Source organism: Etheostoma cragini, chromosome 14 (genome assembly GCF_013103735.1).
Source record: "Etheostoma cragini isolate CJK2018 chromosome 14, CSU_Ecrag_1.0, whole genome shotgun sequence".
Lineage (NCBI taxonomy): Eukaryota > Metazoa > Chordata > Actinopteri > Perciformes > Percidae > Etheostoma > Etheostoma cragini.
Genome location: NC_048420.1, coordinates 18,096,179 through 18,118,897, shown reverse-complemented (window position 1 = coordinate 18,118,897; position 22,719 = coordinate 18,096,179). Strand labels below are relative to the sequence as shown.

The 22,719-nt window shown below is 39.5% G+C and overlaps 1 protein-coding gene across 5 annotated transcripts in view; it reads left to right on the top strand.

The window, feature by feature from the left end:
• Nucleotides 1-22,719, top strand: part of samd12 (sterile alpha motif domain containing 12) — a 92,127-nt gene that overhangs the window by 1,826 nt on the left and 67,582 nt on the right. For all 5 annotated transcript variants that reach the window (XM_034892061.1, XM_034892062.1, XM_034892058.1 and 2 more), the window contains exon 2: nt 15,377-15,582. In XM_034892061.1, the coding sequence (XP_034747952.1) occupies nt 15,377-15,582 (206 nt within the window). The remainder of the gene's footprint in view (nt 1-15,376; nt 15,583-22,719) is intronic.

Sequence of the window (22,719 nt, the reverse complement as noted above, 5' to 3'; positions counted from 1 at the left end):
TGCTGAAGCTGCCGAACACTTTGTAGCAGAGCTGAATGGTTTATCCGTTATCCAGTTTCCTCCATTTCTTCATCCCTTTCCCTTCTTTTTTTTTTGTTCAGGCTAACAAAGATGAATAAAATTCTGTGTGTTTGTATCTCTTTGTTAGATATAATAGTTATGGAGGAAAATACTTTGTCCTCTCCACAACCATGAAATTCAAAAAATATGACTCGACCATGTCATTTTAGTTAAAACTTAACTATTTCACATACAAAATTATCTCAGAACTATTACTGTAAGATACCAACGATAGTGTAATGCACAAATGCCATTTTAGCAGTAAATTACAATTTATTTAAAGCTTTTTTTTTTCATTTGTCATTGTTGCCGAATTGCAAAAACTAAGCGTGAAATAAAGCATCAATACAATTTGTGACTTGAGGAGTTGAAGGAGTTGCAATAGAGGACAACTCAGTGGATTCAATCATGATTCACTGACTTGTCATTGAGGGAGATGAGTGATATCCATATTCCCTGAAGCTGCTATGATTTGAACTGCTATGAACTGATTAGCCTGCCAGAATTAGGGAGAAAAACAGCACTTCTAAACACACAAGGTGATCATGTTTAGCAAGGGCAGCCAAAACCTCCTATACAGCCCACTACTGTGGCAATAGTTGACAGTATCAATGCCTCTCAGAGAAAAGGAAGTCAGATATGAGTCAGTGGTCAATCTAATAATGAACTACTGTACATAGAGGTACTGTACATAGAGGTACTTACAACTTCTAGGCCCCTACATTTCACATTACTTTGCAGATTTAGATTTTACAATAAAAAATAAAAAAATACTACATTAGCATGTTGGCTTGTGACTTTTCTCCCCTTGTCATGTATCAGATGTCTGTAAGTTGTAAGCAGCTTCACCAAAGAAACATTTACCGATTAAAAATCTAAAATAGCTTCCTTTCACAGCTCAAAGAGGTTACAATATCCAATATTTCCTAAAAAAGATTTTCTAATTTCCTTCCCAATTAATCATCTCACAACCCCTCAAATTTATGTTGTGATTATTGAGGACCAACAGTATTGATAGCTTAATGTCATATTTACTAGTATTTCAATCCAAGGGGCCGTGTTTCAGCAAAACCATTTTTTTTAACTTTTGACATTTTAAGTACATTTACTGCTAAGAGTTATTTACTTTAAGGTGGATTTTCTTTTATGCACCGATCCATTACTGATCTTGGATATTGGGCCAATACTGACGCAAGTAGCTGGATCAGGTATCATTAACAATTGAGCCAATCTATTTGGTCAATTCTAATAAAGTCTGTATTTATTTATAAATGTATACTGGAAAGCCCAGGTATCGGTGTCGGGACTGAAAAAGTCAGATTGGAGCATTTCTACTTTTAGTTGAATATTTTTACATTGTTGTATTGATTCTCTTACTTGAGTAAAGGATTTAATTATTGTTCCAATATCTTTAGCAGCATTTAATTTTGTGATTTAGATTTTCTTCTGAAATTGAGAAGTTAATTGAAAGGAAATTAAGGAGAATTAACTTGGCCTGTATAACTATGTGAAATATCCGATTTTTTTATTGTGCTCCTATCCCCGTTCCTCTAAGATGACACTTACTGATCGTTTCCATAGCGCAAACCAATCTCCATCTCTAAATTTGCCACAATTAGCTAGAACGTTCTGTTTTTTTGTAGTTCGGCTCTAATTAAAACTGGTTGTGTTTATTTCTCCAAGTTCACTGCCGCACCATCACTTTGGTTGGGGAGAGAAATCACAAAAACTCTGCGGTGTCACTGTTTTCTGTTCAGTGCTCTACCAACCGCTCTAAGACAAGAGAATATAGGTCATCGATTTAATCATTTATAACACGTGAGACGACAATAAGCTCTTTGAGACACAAGCACATTTGGAGAGTGCTTTTTGCCATTTGTGCGTTATTTTGGAAGGCACTTTCACTTAGCTGTGTTTGGCAAATTCCTCTCTGTCTCTGCAAGACAACACACAGCTCCACAAATGTACTGATAATCCTTAAAGGCTGACAAGTGGTTTGATTGACAATCTAGAGAAAGGCTTAATCAGCTTCTAAATAGTGTGCAAGTTTATAATAGCTACTATTAGTTCAGACTCCACTTCATAATCTGTTTATTGCTTCTTTGTTTGAGCATCTTTTTTGTTGTTTGCAAAAAATTAAAACCCCATTGCATGTTCTTTTAAAGTCCAGCCTGGAAATGAAGTGCTTGAAGAATATGTTATGCTGGAGTGTCCGAAAATGTGTGACTCTCCCTGACACATTTATTTTACCCGCAAGAGGTGTGAGACAAGAGTCTTGGAGATTGTTACATCATATCGGACAGTTATTCTGATGCACTCTTTTTGGTGGATTACATCATCAGTTGGTAAAAGTGTTTAGCAAACCTTCGTACACACTCATGTACCACCACGGGCAGCTGTACTTGTGCTTGGAACACCCAACTCATCACAGATACAAATAGAGCTTCATAATTGTTTTAATTAGGCACAGCAGTTGCACTCCATATTTGACAGAAGGCCCCTGGTGACAAAGCTGTTGATCATCCTGCCTCAAGTCCTCAGCACAGTTGGAGACATTATATTCTCACGTACTGTTGCATCATAGCAGCTAATATGAATGACTTAATGACTGCTGTTATATTTTGCCTACTGTATATCTACTGTATATTGACTGAGGTCCAGGTTATGCTTGAAAATGCCTAGATAAACAGGACAGAGAAGGGGCTATAACATGCAACAAACTGGTGGATAAGACCACTGATTGTTGTGGTGGTTGTATTTTATTTAATGTTTACTCTTTTGGCACAAGTATCTTGCTTAAACCTCTATGTATGGAATGCATCTTAACCACTGGTTCCGCAGCACACGTTATTTTCAGTCTGAATGCATGCTTATGTAATCTGAATGTCATATTTGGCTGGTTATAAAATGGGTACCTGACCTTAGGGCAATAATGAATAGCAATGTTTCTTATAGGTTCACATAAGCATGTGACAGAAGCATGTGTATGCCAAGAACTGGACCCCATGTTAAACCACAGCAGTGTTTACCCCCATGGCAGAGGTAGTTCATTTCATTTCATTCCCTCTCCTCTCTAACCTCCTTGATATGTCCTGCCCTGCTCTGCATGCCTGTGCACCCTTTCAGAAAACTCAATTAAAATCCGTTCCCGGGATCTGGCCCACAAATAGAATTAGTAGAATAAACATGTTCATTTGTGTTGGTGGAATAGGATTACATATTGGTCTGGCTGATCAGGAGTTGCTACGGTGAGGTAGCCTCTCCCCAACCTTACTCAGCAGGAATGGGATTAAGATGAAAAAAGATGTAGCAAATGTCTTTGGAGAGTGGTGCTAAAGCCATCTTTGATGCAGTGTACTAACGTGCTGCTGCCTGGAATTTAGAACGAAGGCTAAGCAGATAACAAAATGTCAAAAAAGGAGGAAAAAAAGAAAAGTTGTCAAGTAGCAATGCCAGCATTCACATATTAGACGTTGACTCTCATCAAAATATGTATTTGCACCTCCCAACTTTTTTCTTTAGATTTTAATGGCCAGCCGATATATTGGGCCGATATTTTCGTTTTTTTGGATGGCTGCTGCGTTCGGCAATAGTTTTTTCCGAAATAATTTACAGACAGGCGTTCACAAGCAGCTCAGTGTTGCTGGAGACGCTTCAGTTTACGTGCACACCATGCACTGCCCCTCCACCACTAGCACCATGGCAATCTTAAATTACACATCAAGCACTTTATTTCAGTGACTACTTTTTAGGTTTATTGTTTTCTTAAATTATTTAAATGTGTTGATTATATCCTTCTTAAATGTCAGAAAGCAATGCATCATCAAGGCTGTGCTGTAGATGTTGATGAAAGCCCTTTTACCTTTGCACAGACAACCATATGCACTGCATCCATCCACGTGATGCACATTGTACAGGTCATTTGGGTGATATGAATGTAAGATGATTGCAGAAGTGATACTGATCTGTGTTTTTGTTTATTATTTTTAAAGAAATAGCAGAGCAGATTCCAAAACAAATCCAGTGTGGCGGGGTTTACATTTTTATCATGTAAATTGAGGGAATCAAAAGATCCAAATATTGGCTAAGGCTGATCAAAAATTTGCATCGGCTCTCAAAAATCCATATCGGTCAATCCCTAACCTGAAGAGAATCTGTCGGGGGGTTTGACTCATTACAATTCTATTCGGATCCGTCTCAGGCCTGAGCCTTCAGCTTGCATCACTGTGTCTGTGAATGTCAGCTGGAGAGAAAAGAAGGGAAGGTTAAGCCAATACAGTCTGGTATTTTTGGTGCATAAACCTGACAGACTATTTGATTTCAAACAACTCAAGGTAGTTTATTTTAACCGGAATTTGTGCAAATGGACACCAGTAAAACACCCAAAAATCTGACACCAAGGCAACATCTATCAACCACTGAGCAAAAGGCACAATTAATTGGATGTTAACCAATTAACTTGAGTAGTTTTGTCACTTCTATTGTATGAGTTTCTAGAAAAGTATCTGTGCTTTTCTTACTGTAACATGTGATGTGAAAATGAAAGAGGCATATAAGTTAGTTCATTTTAGAATTTTGGACGACTTGGGCTTTGGGAAATTGTAATCGTTATTTTTCACAATTTAACTACCAAAGGATAGGTTGGTTAAACGAGTAAAATAATCGGTAGATTAACGAATATTGAAAATAGTCAGTTGCAGTTCTATAAAGAAGTATTGTTTTAGGCATAGATAAAATTTGGATGTCCTTGACCTATGGTGTTGCAAGGCAAGGTTACATATGGGAACTATGCTTATTAAGTGTCTTTCTGAGAGTTGGATGAAGAGATAGCAGTCTCATACAGTATCTGTCTGTTAAACTTGAAGCTACACAGACACACAGACTAATAACGGGGGGAAACAGCGAGCCCCCTTAAAAAGTCTTTATGCTAAGCTAACTGGCTGCTAGCTTTACCTTCATTTTAGCCTACAGACATGAGAGATGTGTCAAACTTATAATCTAACTCTCAAGCAAATAAACTTATTTTCCCAAAATGCTTATTTCAAAACTATTCTATATTCCTCGTTCTTCAATGGAGAGCAATAGTTAGAAATCAACCAAGCCATGTAATAACATAAATTATCGAAGGGCCGGTCCAAGAAAGTTTGATGTAAATGGTACTGGTTCTAGAGGAAAAAATACTTTTGTAGTTTAGGGCAAAACTACATTGTTAAGATTTGAAAAAAAAGAAATTTCACTTCCGTAACCACGGCCTAGAATACTGACTACAGCCCTTGTGGAGAAGACCAATTCAATTTCAAAGCACTGGTATTGCGAATCATAGTTATTTTCATATTCATGTCACACCTGCACTAAGCCTTCTCACTCACTGTATTAAAATGTCACCTGTAGCCTCAGGATGCTTTGTGCTACAGCTCAATCAACTAGAGATGTAAGCCACTCGCCATTTTTGCACTTGACACACTTGCACATACTGAGGCAGGATCACAGTGATCAAAGAGGGAAAAGGTGCTAATTTTCCAAATTTAGATCTGATGAATATGCAGATGAGTGAAGGCAAAATGATGAGGAGTTTAGATTTGTGTTGTCTTTGTTTTATGAAAATCCTCTACAGTGTCCAACCTCTATTTAGGACTGCTTGTAATGCTCTGCAACATTAACCTGGCTGACAATGCAGGTCCTTGTCTGTGTTACCAAACAGGACAGAACAAAATATTCAGTACACAGTACCATGACCTTCATGACGTATGATCATGGTGCAAATTAAACAGTGGGGGAAAGAGATAAATATTGCTGAATATTCCAGTCCTTCATCGATCACTTCACCTATGTAAAGCCTTTCTAACCTTCCGGGCACATCTCTTCTCTCTCACAAACGTCGACCTTTGTGGTTTTTATGAAATATTCTGCATCCTTTGGCACCCTGTTGTGTCGTGTGCAGAAACTTGGCAACTTATCAGATCCGGTCCCTGATGACGATGAGATTCTCTGGGCTCTGTTCTCGCTGGGTGATTGAAGCTGCAGATCTGAGGCTGTTTGTGTGTCACTGATTTGGCCCTGGATGGAAGGAGTCAATGTCAGTGAAGACAGTCATAATGTGGCGTAGTGCAGCAGAGCACAATTGTATTTAGAGGTTGTACCAGTTTGCCATACTGCACATTGCTGCAGCTCCTCTTTTCACCCTGTGTTTTGAGCTCTCTGTTTTAGCTACAGAGTGAGGCATTTCACTTCAGTTCCATCTTTCTTGGGACTCGCACATGCGCAGTTCTTAGGTAAGGACTACTAGCTAGTCAGTTGCAGAGTATGAGGGCGTGCCAAGCAAGCAGCTAGGTGAGTATTATAACGTGTTATAAAGTAACGCACGTTTGTCAAGGAAGAAATGGCTTGAGTACAACAGTGCTGTTTGGAGCAGTTTGTAAACCATTTTTTCTGTTGGAGATGCTACGTCCCTTTGGGGTGGACTATGGGCTTTTTCCCTTTGTAAACGTATAACCTGCACAATAGGTTATAAGTTTACATGCTGTAAATGTAATAGGTGTACAGCTGTGAAGAAAGGACATTTATTTAGTTGTGTTACTCTATAAGGTGCAATGCCAAGATGTTGCAACAATCTGATATCAAGTGTCTTTCACCCCGAATGGCAGTGATAAAACACCATTTGAAATCGGCTGGATGGCTTTCTGGAATTACGTTTAAATGGCAGACCAAACACAGTTATATATAATTGTTCCTTTGCATGTGTTTGGAGAGGTGGTGACTGCAGAGCTAATCACAACACCACTAATTTAATCAGCACAGGAAAACGTGTGAAGGGGTGAGCTCAGAGCAGTTCACGTAAACTCTGCAAAAAAAACATTGTTTGGTTGTTCTGTTAACTACAAACATGGTTTGTGCTTGAACATCAAAGCAAAACTCTGAGTGTATTCACAAATCAAGGTTCATCGCTATGGTGTTTTCATATTATTCATATATTTGCCCAGCCGTTGTCCTTGGATTAGGGTGGCACCCAAATCCTGGTTGCAGCTGTTGCCGTGGTCCTGCTCCGCATGCGCCCTGCTATTTCCTGCTACACCTTGCTACGCCCTGCAGTGCCTTGCTACACCATGAACTACTACAAGAACTATTTCTAATCATAATTCCATTATCTATATTTTGATTATTATCGCTACTGTTCATCACAGCCCCAACGGGCATCAGCAGACACCGCTTACCAAGAGCCTGGGTCTGTCAGAGGTTTCTTTCTAAAAGGAAGTTTTTCGTCACCACCGTTACACTAAATACTCGCTCTTGGGAGAATTACTGGAATGGTTGGGTCTTTGTAAAATATAGTGTGATCTAAACCTACTCTATCGGTAAAGTGTCTTGACATAACTCTTGTTACGATTTGATACTATGATAAAATTGAATTGAATATTAAGTGTATATCATCTGTGATACTAAGGACTCCAATGCATGACTCAGAGACCAAAAGTAAACTGGGTTGACGGTCAAAACAAAAACACGGCTCAGCAGCAGACAGGTAGCCAGAACATAAAGGGCATAGACAGTCAAAAGGTCATAACAAGTGAGGCAGAAACAAGACGCTGGACTGTTAAAGCTGAGGAGCATAGCAGATCTGATCTGGCAGGACTCAAATGAGAAATATGGATGTGCAGAAAATGAATTGGTAAAACAATAATGTACACTATGTTGTTTTATTATTTGTAACTTTATTTATGTAGTGAGGTTTAATAGCGCAAATACATAACATTAAGTTGCTGAGTATTCTGGATTTTATAGTGATAATATGCAAAATTAGACTGCGGGGAAAAATATATGCAGACATAGCCAAAAATAGACTTTTATTTAGTACTAAAATTTTGCTGTGACTTTGTGCTAAAACTGCAATTCTTTTTCGTCTTGCAGTGCTGACATTGAGATACAATGATCATATTGATTCCCCTTACACTGTAAAACAAAAGCAACAAATAAACCCCGAGATCTGTGATAGTTTAAAAGAGCATACAACAATAAGTCTGTGGTTGTTGGTAAGGCAGCATGTTTAAAAAATTGATGGCTGTCCAGAAAACCTGAACCTTCTACTTCTATTACTATAGTTCCTGTTGTGGTTGCCACAGAGATGAAGTTTGTGTCTCTTATCAAATATTTATAGATGTTACTCAGCTCTAAATTAAGACAATCTATTTTTGTTGTCCTTTTACTGTCTGCCTTTGAAGCAGAGCATGTTAAAAGCTTTTTGCCTGGAATACATGCTTCACAGTGAACAGTTATATTTAGCTCATATGTCTTTGCGCTGTAAAGTGGGTCAGTCCTCTTCTTTCTTGGCTCCGTCATACTGACTCATTTTTGTCTTTTTCACACTTTCTATCCATCCTACAACTTTTTCTTTTAATCCTTTCTCTCTTCACTTCTCTCCCTCTCTTTTTTAATCCTCCCTTGCTCTCTGCATCCGAGAAATGTTCAAAGCTGAGCACATCTGCACCTGTTTGACACAGGACCAACCAATCACAGCTGATCGAGCCCCGGGGGTTGGAGAGGGCCGTCTGTGGAGTTGGAGCACAGTTAACTTTTGATAGGATGTCAGGGTGAATTAAGAGCCTCACATAGTCTATCTGGCTGGATAACTTGCTACATGACTTCACTTTGACAGTTTGCCATGCAATCAATCCTCTTTATCTCAGCAGCAGGCATTGAACAGATAAGCAAACCTAATATTCACAAAAGAGGAGCACTTGAGTATACAACAAAGCCAAAATGTGTCTTTTAAGAGTTCTAGCTGAACATTGGTGCTTGGATATTTTATTGTTAGTTGTCCAGTTATGAGCAGGTTGTTCCTGAATGCTCAGTCAGTTCAGAGTAGTGACATTCTTCTGTAGGCTTTGTAGGTGCATTAATGAATGCACTTAAGCCAATAAGCCTAAAAGGACCCTGACAAGAATTCCTACCTTGATTTCATGTCTCGTCATTGATGGCTCATTACATGTATAAAACCAGGCTGTTCTTATGCAACAGTATTGGATTTAACCCTTGTTGCACCAACATGCTGTTAAATTAAATAATGGTTCATTAAATGCCTTTCCGTGTGAGCACAACATAACATTAACTTATTTAATTCTGCCTTTAAAACTAAAAATATAAGGAATATTAGACAATATTTAAACAAGATTTGACCATAAGCTTTTGGCATACATTTTTTAATACTCATTGTTATGTACATATTGAGAAACACATGTTTACTAAATTAATCATTGGACTCAAACTAAGACCCCATAAGAGACTTTTGTTGTAAAGAGCTTTAAAAAACGAATAAACAAAGAAGAGATCATGTATAAACTCTTCCTACAGTCCAAAACATCGTATATTTCCTCGCTTCTCTCCCCTTCTCTTTTTGACCCTTCAAGATATTATAATTGGTACTTTCGTAAGCATGTAACAAGGATCTGACTATCTCTTCTGTCCCACACTGATGGAGAAATCTGTCCAAGGTCCTCAGGGTAGACAGCTGAGCAGAAGTACTCTACTTGCACGTCCCCACACTCTTTGCACATTTTTTCTAAGTTGGAGAGCAGGGAACGGACTCGGCTCTCCAAATTAGAAAAAAATGTGCAAAGAGCACTTCTCAATGCAGAGTGGGTGAGAATTAGCAATGTATGCAATGTTAGGAAGGCCTTTCCCCAGCATCTCTGTCTGTACATGCAGGGTTGTGGACAAGTGTCATTGTGGATGCAGGTGCTAGAGTAGAGCTGATTGGAAAGACACACATTCATTCCCTGAATACTTGTTTATTTTCAGTGTTTGGACGGATTTCTGATTCAGCTCCAAGTCACTGTTAACATATAAAAAAGAGTAACAGCTGCGCGGATGGCTGAAATGTCATTTTGCTGAGATCCTGTCAGTTTTGGTGCCAGACCACCTCTTCAAATTCAAAAAGTGCATCTGTTGGCACAGTTTGGTTTTAGGAATGAATTCACTCCTGTCCTTCCTGTACCGTGTACATGCATATTAGCAGATTTTTATTATTTTCACATTTTTACCAAATGTCCTGGAAGCAGGCTAAAGAAGAAAGGTCTCATCATGGTATGCAGTGCAGAGTCATCTGGCCTGGCTTTCCCCTGGCTGCTATGTCCAGGCTTTGGTTCTGGGTCATACAGTGGATTCTATTCACAAACAATTAATTCTGCTCCACTTTGAGAGTCAGCCAAAGAGAAAGCGATCACTATGAGCCTGAGCGCCCACACAGAGCAAACTTCACTTTTGATTATGGACCCACTACTGGTTTCACTTTGAACCAGCTCTGGCTGTGAAACACAGGCTCTGGCGTAGCACAGAGAAACAGAGCATTTGGCTTTGCCCATTTTCTTAAATGCAATTTTATGGGGGAGGTATAGGGAGACACATCAGCCCAAATATATACAGTATAATGCATATAAATACCCCCCCCCCCCCCCCCATATTAAGTGTGCAGTTTAAAGATCTGACCTAATGACCTTAATGCAAACACAAATAACTCAGCAAAGCTAAATAAAGGTTAAAAAAACAACAACTTGATATTCAGTATTTTTTGGTGGTTGCTGGCGAAGCACAGAAAGTCTCGATGCAGCACTCATCTGGTCCAGCACCAAACTGTAACAATACAAGATTAAAATGATTAGGCAGTATATCCAGATTACATGCTCCTCTCACATGGACATACAGTGATTTTGTCGGATAGTGTTTTTCAAATTTGACTTGTTGTAATGGCTTCCTTGTTCAAAACCATGTCCAGTAATTAAGAGAGACAGAGACTAATCCAATCCTTTATTAATCTTCCTCCCAGAAATAGGAATGCATTTGGTTGTGCATGGATGGCGCAACTATTCAACACCTCCATTAATTTTCTCCCCTCATTTCCTCTCTGTTTTACTGAATGTCATTGAGAGAAAAGAGCAGGCAGACATTGTCTCTCGTCTATCTCTCTTCCCTCACAATTCTTGCATGGCGTATATCAGGGAGGAGAGAGCAAAGAATGTAACGGTGCTATTTATAGTAACTGTTGCTGTTAAAAGAAATAGCATTTCTGTGTCTCACAGCCCTTATCCATCCACCCTTCTTCCCTTTTAAAGGATCGAGCAACATGCAACTCTCCTTTCTCCTCTGCGTGCCTCCACTTCCCTTACCCCTATCATCATCTTGTCGTCCATCTATCCATTTAGTTTGCTGGTTCGATTCGTTAGATGCTTTTATCAGAGGATATATGATTAATTTCTCTTCCCGAGTTGTTGCACACTAGTCAAGAATTGTGACAGGGCGAGGAGGAGAGGGGAAAGAGGGAGCTGAGAGGAGGAAGGAATAAAGAGGCTGTGAGTGAGCATCGCTTCGTGCTACGCATCTCAAGTTGGCTTTGTTTAAAACATGGCCCACTCATGTTTATTTTCTCTGTGTTTTCAATGGGGACATCTCAAGGCAACTGTTAATCAGGGATCAGACCAGAACAGATCTGCAGCTGTGCCATGTTTGTAATATTGCTTTATAATAGTGCACTGTGATCCATAATTTGAACTGTTAGTTAGTGTTATTCTTCTTAATACTCATTTGACTCTGGGGAACAAAATCTCAAGGTGTGCTGGTTTCAATTCAGTATATCTTGTGCAGAGAAAAGTGCATAAGTAACAATTTCTTTGACAGTGTAAAATAAATATGCAGATCTTTTACCTGAGTAAAAGTACTGGTAACACTCCATTACAAACCTCCACTATAGAAGTGTTTTCAGCTAAATGTACTTGATATATCAAAGTAAAAGTACTCATTCTGCAGAAAAATGGCCCCTGTGAGGGCTATTATAGGGGCTGATATTATTATATAAGCCTTCTTGATTGTTAATGCATCAGTGCATATTGCAGAAGGAGCATTTACTGTTGAAGCTGACCGAGGTGGAGCTAGTTTTACAATAACTACTTTAAATATTTACTGTTGGTAGTTTAGTCCAGTGGTTCCCAACCTAGAGGCGGGCTCCCCTTCAATGGGTCAGTTGAAGAAACTGAGGGATCGTGAGATGATTAATGAGGTTACCTTTGCTTGTTTTTTTGAATTAATAGAGTTTTTCCTCCGTGCTCATAGACATCTGAAACATGACCCAGTCAGATAGTGTGGTACTGCTGTTTTTGCAAGCAGTCACAATCCCAAAAATAAATCTTTTGTAAGATTATCACAATCGGAATGAGAATCAGAATACTAGAAATTGATCCCCTTGGGGAATTAAGTTGCAGTTGCTCACAGTCACATTCAAGGTAAAAAAAAGAAGTACAAAAAGAGCAAGTATAAAGTTAATAAAATAACATAGTTACAATATTAAATAAATAAAAACTGTAAGTAAGATTAGGTTAAAAACATCATGTCTGTCAGGTAAAATCTAAAAAGTAACATATATACAGTATCTGTCAAATAAATATGGTGGAGTTTCCTTTTGAAACAACTTTTACTTAAAGGGGGAATCTGTGATTCTGATCCAATAAACTTTTTGTCAAACTCGGCAAATATCTCTTCCCGGTCTGCTAGTTGTCCATTGTGTGTTCTGACAAAAAGAATCGGGTGTTCATACACAGGCCTGGCTCTGTAAATGGGAAACAAACAAAGTGGCTCGGACCAGGCCACACAACACTATGCGGTCCATGGTCCTGCACCGGACAGGACAGGGGGAAGGCCATGGAGGTATTGAAGAAAGGCAGTGGTAGCAAGAGGCTCTGTACATCTGGCACATGCTAACATTCGGAAGGCGCACTGATGGAGCAGGGATAGTTCCTTGGTTAGTTAGTTCAAATATCAACAATATTCCTCCAGAATCCCAGACTCCAACTTTTTAAGTATTGAGTAAATATATTTCTTTTTATTCTTTCTTTCGAATTCAGACAGTGGGGACTTCAGAGGCATACATTATTCCATAATCTCCAATTTGAGGCCTCCTGGGTTCAGACAGCACTATATAACTAACACTTGATTATTCTGGGGACACCGTGTCCCCAGAATAGTCAGTGAAAGTGTAGAGAAGTGAAACATTTTCACTACAATCCTGAGAGGACAGCATGATTTAAGATCCTGTGGGAGGACGTATGTCTGTGAGGTTTTGCTTTGAATAAATGTGGCTTGCAGCACATTCATTCACTAAATCATATTGGGTTCTTACTTCATTTTCAAGGTGTATGGTGTCGGCCATGTCAGCGGAGGAGGACAGGACCACCTACGGTAGTTTTCTTCCTCCTGCTCTTGTTAAATGAAATGACAGCACAGATGTTGTTGCTGTTGTTATTGTCGTTCCAATCATACTGAACTGTGTCAGAGTTGTTGTAATTGCTCAGTGGCTTGACAGAAGTCCCTAATTGGCTGTTTTTCGGGGCCTGCCAGCAGTTAGACTGAAATTATTTGTTTGGCCGATATATGGCTGTCATCTTTTTAATCCCAGCCAACACCGATTTGTCCATCAGGGACATTGAATTCATTGCCTGTAATAGCATGTAGGTCTGCACACTTCGAGGAAAAATACGCATCATGATTTTCTGCCACGATTGTTTTTGACCATGTCATAACAAAAGAAAACAAATTGGCAAGTAGGCCTACCAAACCAAGGTTATTATAGTTTTTCATTTTTCATTATATTTTATTTTTATTTCGTTTTATTGCTGCAACCTTCAATCTGCAGCTGCAGCAGCAGCTTTCAGGTGTAATAAAAAAAGGGTCTTTGGCTCCCATTCCACAGAAATGAGTCGTCTGTGTTTTTAGAACAAGTGGGCGGATTGCATGATGACAAACGGCCTATTTCAGTTGGTGACATGTCACAGCTTACTGCTAGCTGTCGGTTCTGTGCCTGCACCAGTGGCTGATGAGACTAAAATAGTGGCTGAGGCTGACGCTTTCTATCAAAAACTAAACTAAATAATTATTTCATGGAGAGAAAGGCCAAAGTAGTGCAATACAAGTTTAATGCATAACAAGGTATTTAAACCATTAAAAATAATGACTTTTGTCCTTTTATATCCTTAAAGCTCCAGTCTAATAAACGGCTTCCCCTGAAACAATGTCACCCTTACTCGTATAGGAATTGATTTGGTGGATTTAAAGCTATAAGTCTATATTTATTTTGTTTTTTTGTCTGCCTGAGATTTGAAATCGACTGCCAAGTAAAAGTTTTCTATGATGTAGAGCTGTAAAACTGTTCATCTCCCACCAAGGCCCGGCTTTGTTTTGTTTTCTTTTTTTTTTGCAACTCCACAGCTTTTTCTGCAATTTGTTTTATTCTGACAAAACACGATGGCAATCCATTTTGCTGAATAGATGCTTCTTATTCTTTTGGGCTTCGAATGGTTCAAATTGCAAACTTCACTTTAGGTGAAACATCCATAAGATCTATACAAACATAGTGTACTATATTTGTGCTTGTGAAGTTGATGCATTTGCTGCTTTTTCTCATTTCCTTACCGCTTGCTAATTCTGTTTTACATAAATATATGTTGACATTGAAAAAGTACTCAAAGATGATAGTATGCTAACTAATTTCACATGATTTTGTGATGTTGGCGATCACTATTGTCTCACATTGCAATGAAATAGAGGAACTCCTCACAACTTAAAAAACAAACTGTAGACAGTGGCAAGAGGACTCCATAAATATCCCTGAAAGTGCATTGTAACTTTTAACTTCTCTTGTGACACTAAAATGAGGCACACATTTGCTTTAAGGTTATTAGGTTAGGAAGTTGGCAGTAGCTTTTCAAAGTCCCACTTTAAATGAGTTAATTTATCAGCAACTCAACGACTTGTCTATATTAAGTATGATTTGCCACTGTCATTTCACACATTGAATTCTTGTAGCCTATATTATATGCAAAGGCAGTATATTACATTACAGGCTGTATGGTATTAGTATGTGGTTGAATTGAGACTCTTCTTCAATGGCTACTCATCCACCATGGATCATCTGCTGTCATCTAGTGGAATTGTAGCAGTACAGCATTCAGTGTGAGAAGACCTAGTGTGATTCAGCACACGCACGGATGGAAAGTAGACAGGCAGATCAGTAGACATAGTAACATGAAATCATAAAGCAGTTAGAAATCACCAGTGTGAATAAAAAATCCTTAAATATATTTGGGATACTATTAAGCATGTTTTATAGTGCTATTTAGAAAGCCAAACTCACTGAAAAGCATTTATAGTTAGGCATTTCTGCAGTAAAGTATAAGTAATTTGAGTTTAATGCAATTTTACTTCTGGATACATCAGCGATTAATCTGGCCATGCACCCACAGCTCATTCAGTCATTCATTCTGCCTTTTTGCCGACACAGCTGTTCACTGCAACCTGAGCCAGAATGGCGGCGACCACCAGATGTGCCCGGATGATATGACGTCACAGCTGGAGGAAGAGGAGGAGTCTGTGGATGGGCCTTTGCTGCTGGACGATGACAGCACGAGCTACCAGGACGTCAGCCCCCCCATATACCGGCGCCGCTCGCCACCACACCGCTCGGTCTCTGAGTCTGAGCTGTCACGGGTAAGAGATGGTCCGAAAGCACCATGCACAGCAACGGGTGTTTGCATCAAAGTTCATCCCAGTGCAGTCCACCCTCATCACAAACAATGTAACACCTTTTGGGATTTCCAGTGGAAACTGATTGACTTTAAATAATTGTTAAAAAGGTCAGTTGAAGGCTACGATATGTAAGCATTTCAGTTTAATATAGCAGCTTCCAGATTAATCTAATTTCAGTGATGTAAAAAAAAAAAGGAGAAATTATATATTTTTACAGGACAGCTTACATTTTTTTCTCTATTTTTTTTTTCTTTCTTCAAATTATATAACCAAATGAGTGTAGTCTGTTTAAAGCAGTATACAACGTGTCTTAGTAACCACGCCGAAGCAAGAATTAGACACCTGCGGTAATAAACCAAAGAATTTGAAATGGGATGGATAAAGTATTTATTTTGGCCACTTGGGGGTGGCAGAACAAACTGTGAACAAACTGAATTTTGCAGAAAATGTAAATCCTATACAGCAACTCCGGAGGGAAATATCTGTCTCTTTAGCTGCTAAATGCTCTGCTCTGTTTACCAGCAGGTCGCTAACTTTGGCCAGATGTTGTTTGGTGCTATGTAGCATACAATTGGTCTATCAGTATTTTAATGGGAAGAATTAACCAATACAGTGAAATTGCCGGCTGTAAAACCAAAACAAGCATCAAAATTCTAATTTTTCCAATACTTGGGTTTATGACCAAATACCTGCAAAACTAATCCTAACCAATTTTATACTTTGCTTTAGTGCTAACTAGTACCTAATAGCATGCTAACATGCAACATTATGATGGTTCACATGGTAAACTGTATACCTGCTAAACATTTACATGTTAGCTGATGCTAGCATTTAGGTAAAAACACAGCCAAGCTATACCTAGATTAATCACACTCGTAAAATAATACCACCACAATGCAGGCATGCCCTCAATGGGAATTTCTCATTTAACACCTTCACTTTACACCTGTATTGATTGTATTTGTGGTCAGATTACCGTCAAAAATGTCCTCCCACACACAACAAAAATCCACCACATAGAGAATAACATTCCTCTATGTTCCACACATCTACCTCTTCAGTACAAACACATAACTTAACAGGGAATATAGTAGAAAGACGAGCTGTGTTTCTGATAAAAGATCAAAAGATCCATCGTCAGCAATGCAGAATAAATTCCTCACTCCATCTCCAAAAATAAACTGTGCCCCCCCCCCCCCCCACACACACACACACACGCACACGCACGCACACACATACATACATTCTCTTTTATTTTGATAATCAGCTGTCAATCAATGCAAATGGAAGAACTTTGAGTCAGACTAACTCCTCGGTGAAAACTCTCAATGAGCGCTTGAAATACCAAACAGACTGCCAGGCCTCAGTTCAATTAGTGCACACACACACACACACACACACACACACACACACACACACACACACACACACACACAGACACACACACACACACAGCTGAAATGCTCTGTATTGTGCTAAGTTGATAGGTGGTGATACTGTGGTGACAAAAAAAACTCAACATTTGTTACATACTATCTGTATGAACGATCTCATCAAACAAACAAAGATATTGAACCCATTTGACGCCAGCTTTCAGAACTTTCCTCGGCCTTCTGGTTCTTGTAAGGGCTGTTGACTAAGATGGAGGTACTGTTGTTTCTATTAGAGATGTTCCGATACCGATACCAGAGGCTACCAGTATCTGTATCGCCTCCAATACTGCCTAAAACGCTAGTATCGGGAGTACTGGAGTTTATGCACCGATCCGATACAACGTAATAAAGCCCTAAAGAAAATCGACGTTAAAGTAAAGTTTTTCCGTCAAACTGGATAACAAAAGAAAGTTCTTTTGCATTCATTGTTTGTGTTTGTCGACAAAGATAGACATCCCATCCATACAGGGATAGTAGTGTGCAGTTGTTAAAACATAATGAAATCTATGACACACTGGTATCGGATCGGTACTTGGGATCGGCTGATATGCAAGTTCAGGTATTGTAATCCGTATCGGGAAGTAAAAAATGGTATCGGACCATCTCTAGTTATATGCTGAGGATTGTTTTGTTATTGGAAAATGAAAAACATTGTAGCTCATTTGTTTGGTTTTCATCTAGAGCAAGATGCCTCAATTAGCTCTGAATAAAGTTGAAGACGTAATTAATTCAGACCTTAGTACATACCTGTAGCAAAGCAAACTATAGGTCATTTCAGTTCATCATATTAGCAATATGCATTTTTAAATATTTGATTAAAGCTGAATCTTGCGCCCGGCTGGATTTCTAATCGAGCCATGGCTGAGCCACATATTACACATAACGCATTAAACAGCCATTTAGACTCGGTGGATGGCTCTAACATCCATAACAAATCGTCTCATCTCAGTTGTTATCACTATCAAGCCCAAGGTGATTTATATCTTGTTTGGTGTTAACACACCCTGCAATGCTTTATGGACCCTGCCGAATCCCAAGGTCGGGCACAGTGAAGGGGTCTTGTGCACTTTCTTTGATGTGCTTGAGTAAAGTAAGCAAACAGTGGCTCTTTGTGAAGGTTTATTAATTTATCTAGCATAGCGTGTTATTCTCTATTCGCCATCCACACCGCTCTGGACACAAACATGCACACACACATATAGGCACATCTCATTTTCATCCCCATTACTGTTTGTAACAGATTAATTAATGCAGGAGATTTTCATCTCATGCCAGCTCTGGGCGAGAGAAATAGAGCGAGGCACGTAGAAAGGAAAGTGCGAGAGAGCATGCCAGAGCTGTTAATTAGCTGTGCGGTGGAGATAGGGCAGACGACACTGGGCTCCTTGTCTCAACCAGCCATTCACTCAGTCAACATGACACTAATGGCAGTGGCCCTCCTCCTCCTTTTGGCACTTTTTTGTCCAGTCAAACTCAAAAAATAGTTGCAGTGTTACGCTTAGACACTAGAGGGCAGTATGTAACAGCGAATGTTCCTAGTGTAACATCAGTAAGTTCAATAAATAAGGAAAGGATCACAGGTTCTCTGGTATTCTCAAAAATGTATCACATAAATGCACATAAAAAGCACATACTAACATTAAAGCAGAATCAGAATTGAAATTCTGTGCCATAAATAATTGTTTACCAATGTATGCCACTGACTCCATGTATTGAATGCCAGTAATACGCTGTGTGGTTAAAGCTAAATAGTTAACATTTTATGAATGTTTGTGTTATCCCTTTATTACAAGTAGAAGTTCCCATTATCTTTTATTTCCACTTTCTTTGATGTAGTCTTTTACAGCAATTGACTAGTCTGGAAACCTCCCCTCCCAGCTTGAATAAGTTTCTCACTTGAATAGGCAGCTGTAGAATCACTAAAGTTCTTTTTTTCTCTCAGAGTTAAGTACTAGACCTTATCATGCTCACCTCCGTCGCTAGAAATAAACTTGAAAAGTGATGTTTAAAATGCTATAATACGGCCTCATACAGCTGTAGAAACAGAGTTAACTTTATGTCATATTGTGTAGAAACTAAACGTGTCCCCCTTGCCTGAAATACTGTACTACTGCAAAATCAAACATCATTTTAAACATAATGTGTTTGGACAATTAATTGGGATTGCGTTGTTTTAAACTCATGTTTCATCCCACAAACATCATCAGCAGCTCATGTGTTGTCCAAGAGCTATTGAATATTTGTTTTACTCTTGTACGCATTTGTTCAGTAAATGAACACTGCCCTCTTCTTTTGTCCGGGTAAACCCTGGGTTGAGGGTCAGTTGTAGTTATTCCTGGGAAGTAAACCATACTATGTCTATTTGTGTCTTTGTTGCCACTTTAATACAGAATACAGTACATAATTGACAAGAAATGTTATGTGCTAATTGCTGCTGTAGTGAACATTTTAATTGAGTGGAAAGCCATTTGACCCTCCAATCAGCCTAAAAATCTTGGAGCCTAAATGAAAAGGGGTTGTCCTGGAAAACAACTACCGCTGTATTCTTCACATCTGCCAAATTTACTTTCTCCCCCGCATGGGGTTTGTAGTTGGAATGCTTTTCAGTGCTTTTAATTCACAGCTCCTTTTTGTATTCCAATACTGTCTCCACAAAGGGGCCATGTGATTGCCTCTTGATTAATTTAGGCTGGTACATTCAGATTGGATCTTTAAATGCTTATCAGTGTTAACGCGATTACATGCTTCATTATGTAAGTAATAGTTTTCCACTGTGGTCATTAATGTGTGGATGTTTATTCCAGTCTTTGATACATATTTGGGTTGTGCGTTTTTCCCCCAAGGGCTTTATTCCTCGTCTTTAATTTCTGAGGTTGTCCTTGCTCTGTTGCTAAGGTAACGTGAAGAAGACTGGGAGCTGTTACTGGGCTTTCAGTTATCAATTAAACCCAAGGACAGTGACACTACACACATGGCAATCAGATGGTACGTGTGTGTACATTGCATTCATGTACAATTTTTTTTTTCTAGTTTCTGGGCCTGGGTTGCACATGTGGATGTATGTATGTGTGGGTGCGCCCGTTCCCAGATGTATCCCACTTAAAAATAAAACGGGCTTCCCCTCTCACCCCTGGGCTGTCACTCAAATCTCTAATTGGCCTGGAGTCTCTTGAACACAGCTCTTTGAGCATGATTGTAGTCCTGTTTTCTTCTCCCTGCTGTTTTCTCTCCGCCCTTTGGCTCTATTGGCTGGCTGGCAGGCAGAAAGGCACCGGCTTACCTATTGTACCCGACCACGGGACCACAGCTATGGGCTAAATCAGTGCAGAATGTAAAACACAGATGGCCATTGACTCACAAATGGGTTCATGGAAAATGAGCGAGTCTCCTATGTCAAATTCTGCTGAGCCCATTCTGGAGCACAATCTTTTTTTCTGCTCTCCCTCTTTATTCCTCTGCCTCATCTGTTAGTCCGGCCATCCTCCACTCTCTCAGCATCCACTTCTTACCATTCTGCTACTTCTACCCTCTCAAACTGCATTTTCCTTGCATGCTTACACACACACACACACACACACACACACACACACACACACACACACACTTCTCTCCCTCACTCTTTCTCCATCTGGGCCTCCCTCTCTCTGTCCTGTCGCTTCAGGCCACTAGTCAGGATTAATTAAGTTGAGATGTGTTTAATGGTTAATGTGCTTTTTTCTTGCAATACCATTCCCTCCCTTTCTTGCAGATTCATCTATCTACGCAGGTTGCCAAGCAATTGCATTAAGAGCATTGGCCTCGCCTACCTGCCTACTTGCTTGCTTTCATTGTCTGTCACTTTGCCTATGTATATATTTCTATATACCACATGCCAAAACCAGCATGTACATCTTCCCCAATTTCTCTTTCTGTCTGGAATGCTGGATATAGAGTGAGTGGGAAGAAGGTGGATGCAGAAACATGGAGAAGAAGCGAATGAGGCAGTGCCATATAATAAGAAACCGGTGAGAGAGGGAGATGGGAAAGATGAGAGCTACAGTATGTGGGGAGAGATAGTAAGAAAGACAATGTGATAGATCTGACAGGGACTGAGCGAGATCGAATACGGGGAAGAGATGAGAGATGTGTGGGGAGAAACAAGAAGGCAAAGCAGAGGAAATGCTGCCAGTACCTGGTATTCTGCTGTCTTCTGGGCGGAGAAGAGAAGGGCTTCCATTGCTATGCCACACCACACGGCAGCCAGAGAGCAGGCTGAAGTGAAGGGGTGTGGATGTGAAATTTTAATCACCTCTTTCTGTTTGTAATTTTAGTAGCCCTTCAATCAAAATCAAAAGCATTGCCAGCACTTTCAAGAGTGATCTTTTGGTTGGCTACTGCACTGCCTACTGTTGAAGTATTTAAACTAGAATTTTGCAGTATAGTGTAATACAGATGTGCATGCACATTATGTATGTATGTATGTATGTATGTATGTACTAATGCATTTATTCTTATATGAAAATTGTGCAGTTGGATTAAAGGTCAAGGTTACTTTATTATCCCAGAGGGGCAATTTGGTTTACAGCCAACAGGAACAAAAAATAAATGAACACAACCACAATAGAACTACAACATGAATTGAATTTGAATTCACAAGATATTATTAACAAGTGGGATAACAGCCAAGATGAATGACCTTTTGAATCTATTGGTTCTGCATCGCGGCAAACTATGTCTTCACCCAGAGGGGAGCAGCATGAATTTACCCCACTGGGGATGACTCGGATCAGCCAGGATGGCTCTCGCCTTCTTCAAGGATTTGGCCTTATACAGGTCATCTAGGTCACCCAAGGGTGTGCCCGCAATTTATCTGCACACCTTCACAATACCTTGCATGCAATTTTTCTGTTTAATAGAAAGTGACCCGTGCCAACAGATAAAAGAGAAAGTAAGAACTGATTCGATAAAACAGGAGTAAAACACTTTCATAAAAACAGTGTTGACATTAAAACGGCGATGCTTACGGAGAAACTGCATATGCTGATGTGCTTTTTTACACACAGCATCATTAGGGCTCAAAGCAGTGTCTACTGTCAATCACAGACCCAAGATATTGTACTGCTGCACAAGTTCAACTGGTTTGTTTTCCATTACAACTGGGGAAATAACAGTTGGAATCCCACTGTTATTTCCCCAGCGACGTAACAGCGTTATTAAGATGGGAAGAGTAATCAATTAGATTACTCATTAATGAAAAAGTAACGCTGTTTGTAACGCCATTATTTCCATCGCTGGTCTTCTTTTCACTTTGAAAGTTATCGATCCTTGAGGGAAAATGTCACACAGCAGCCAGTAAATAGTAAATGACAAAATCAGTCAAGTGGAAGGTGACACATGACCTTTTTTCTACTTTATTTGATACCCATCATGTGAATTAAAGCATATCAACAGACTGAACTTACCAACACTGCCAAATACACCGCTCTCAACCTTACCACACAGACTGTATGGGTTGTAGCTGTTGTGGTAATGGGCCAGTAACATTAATTGCATTAAATCTAAGAACGCTTGTGGTGATTAGCTGCGAGCTAATCCCGCATTGCCAGACCTTTCCCGGAGCGCTGCCGAGGAGGGTTTGGCTAGTCCTTGCAGCATTCCTTGATAGGAGAAAAACATGCTCTGACAT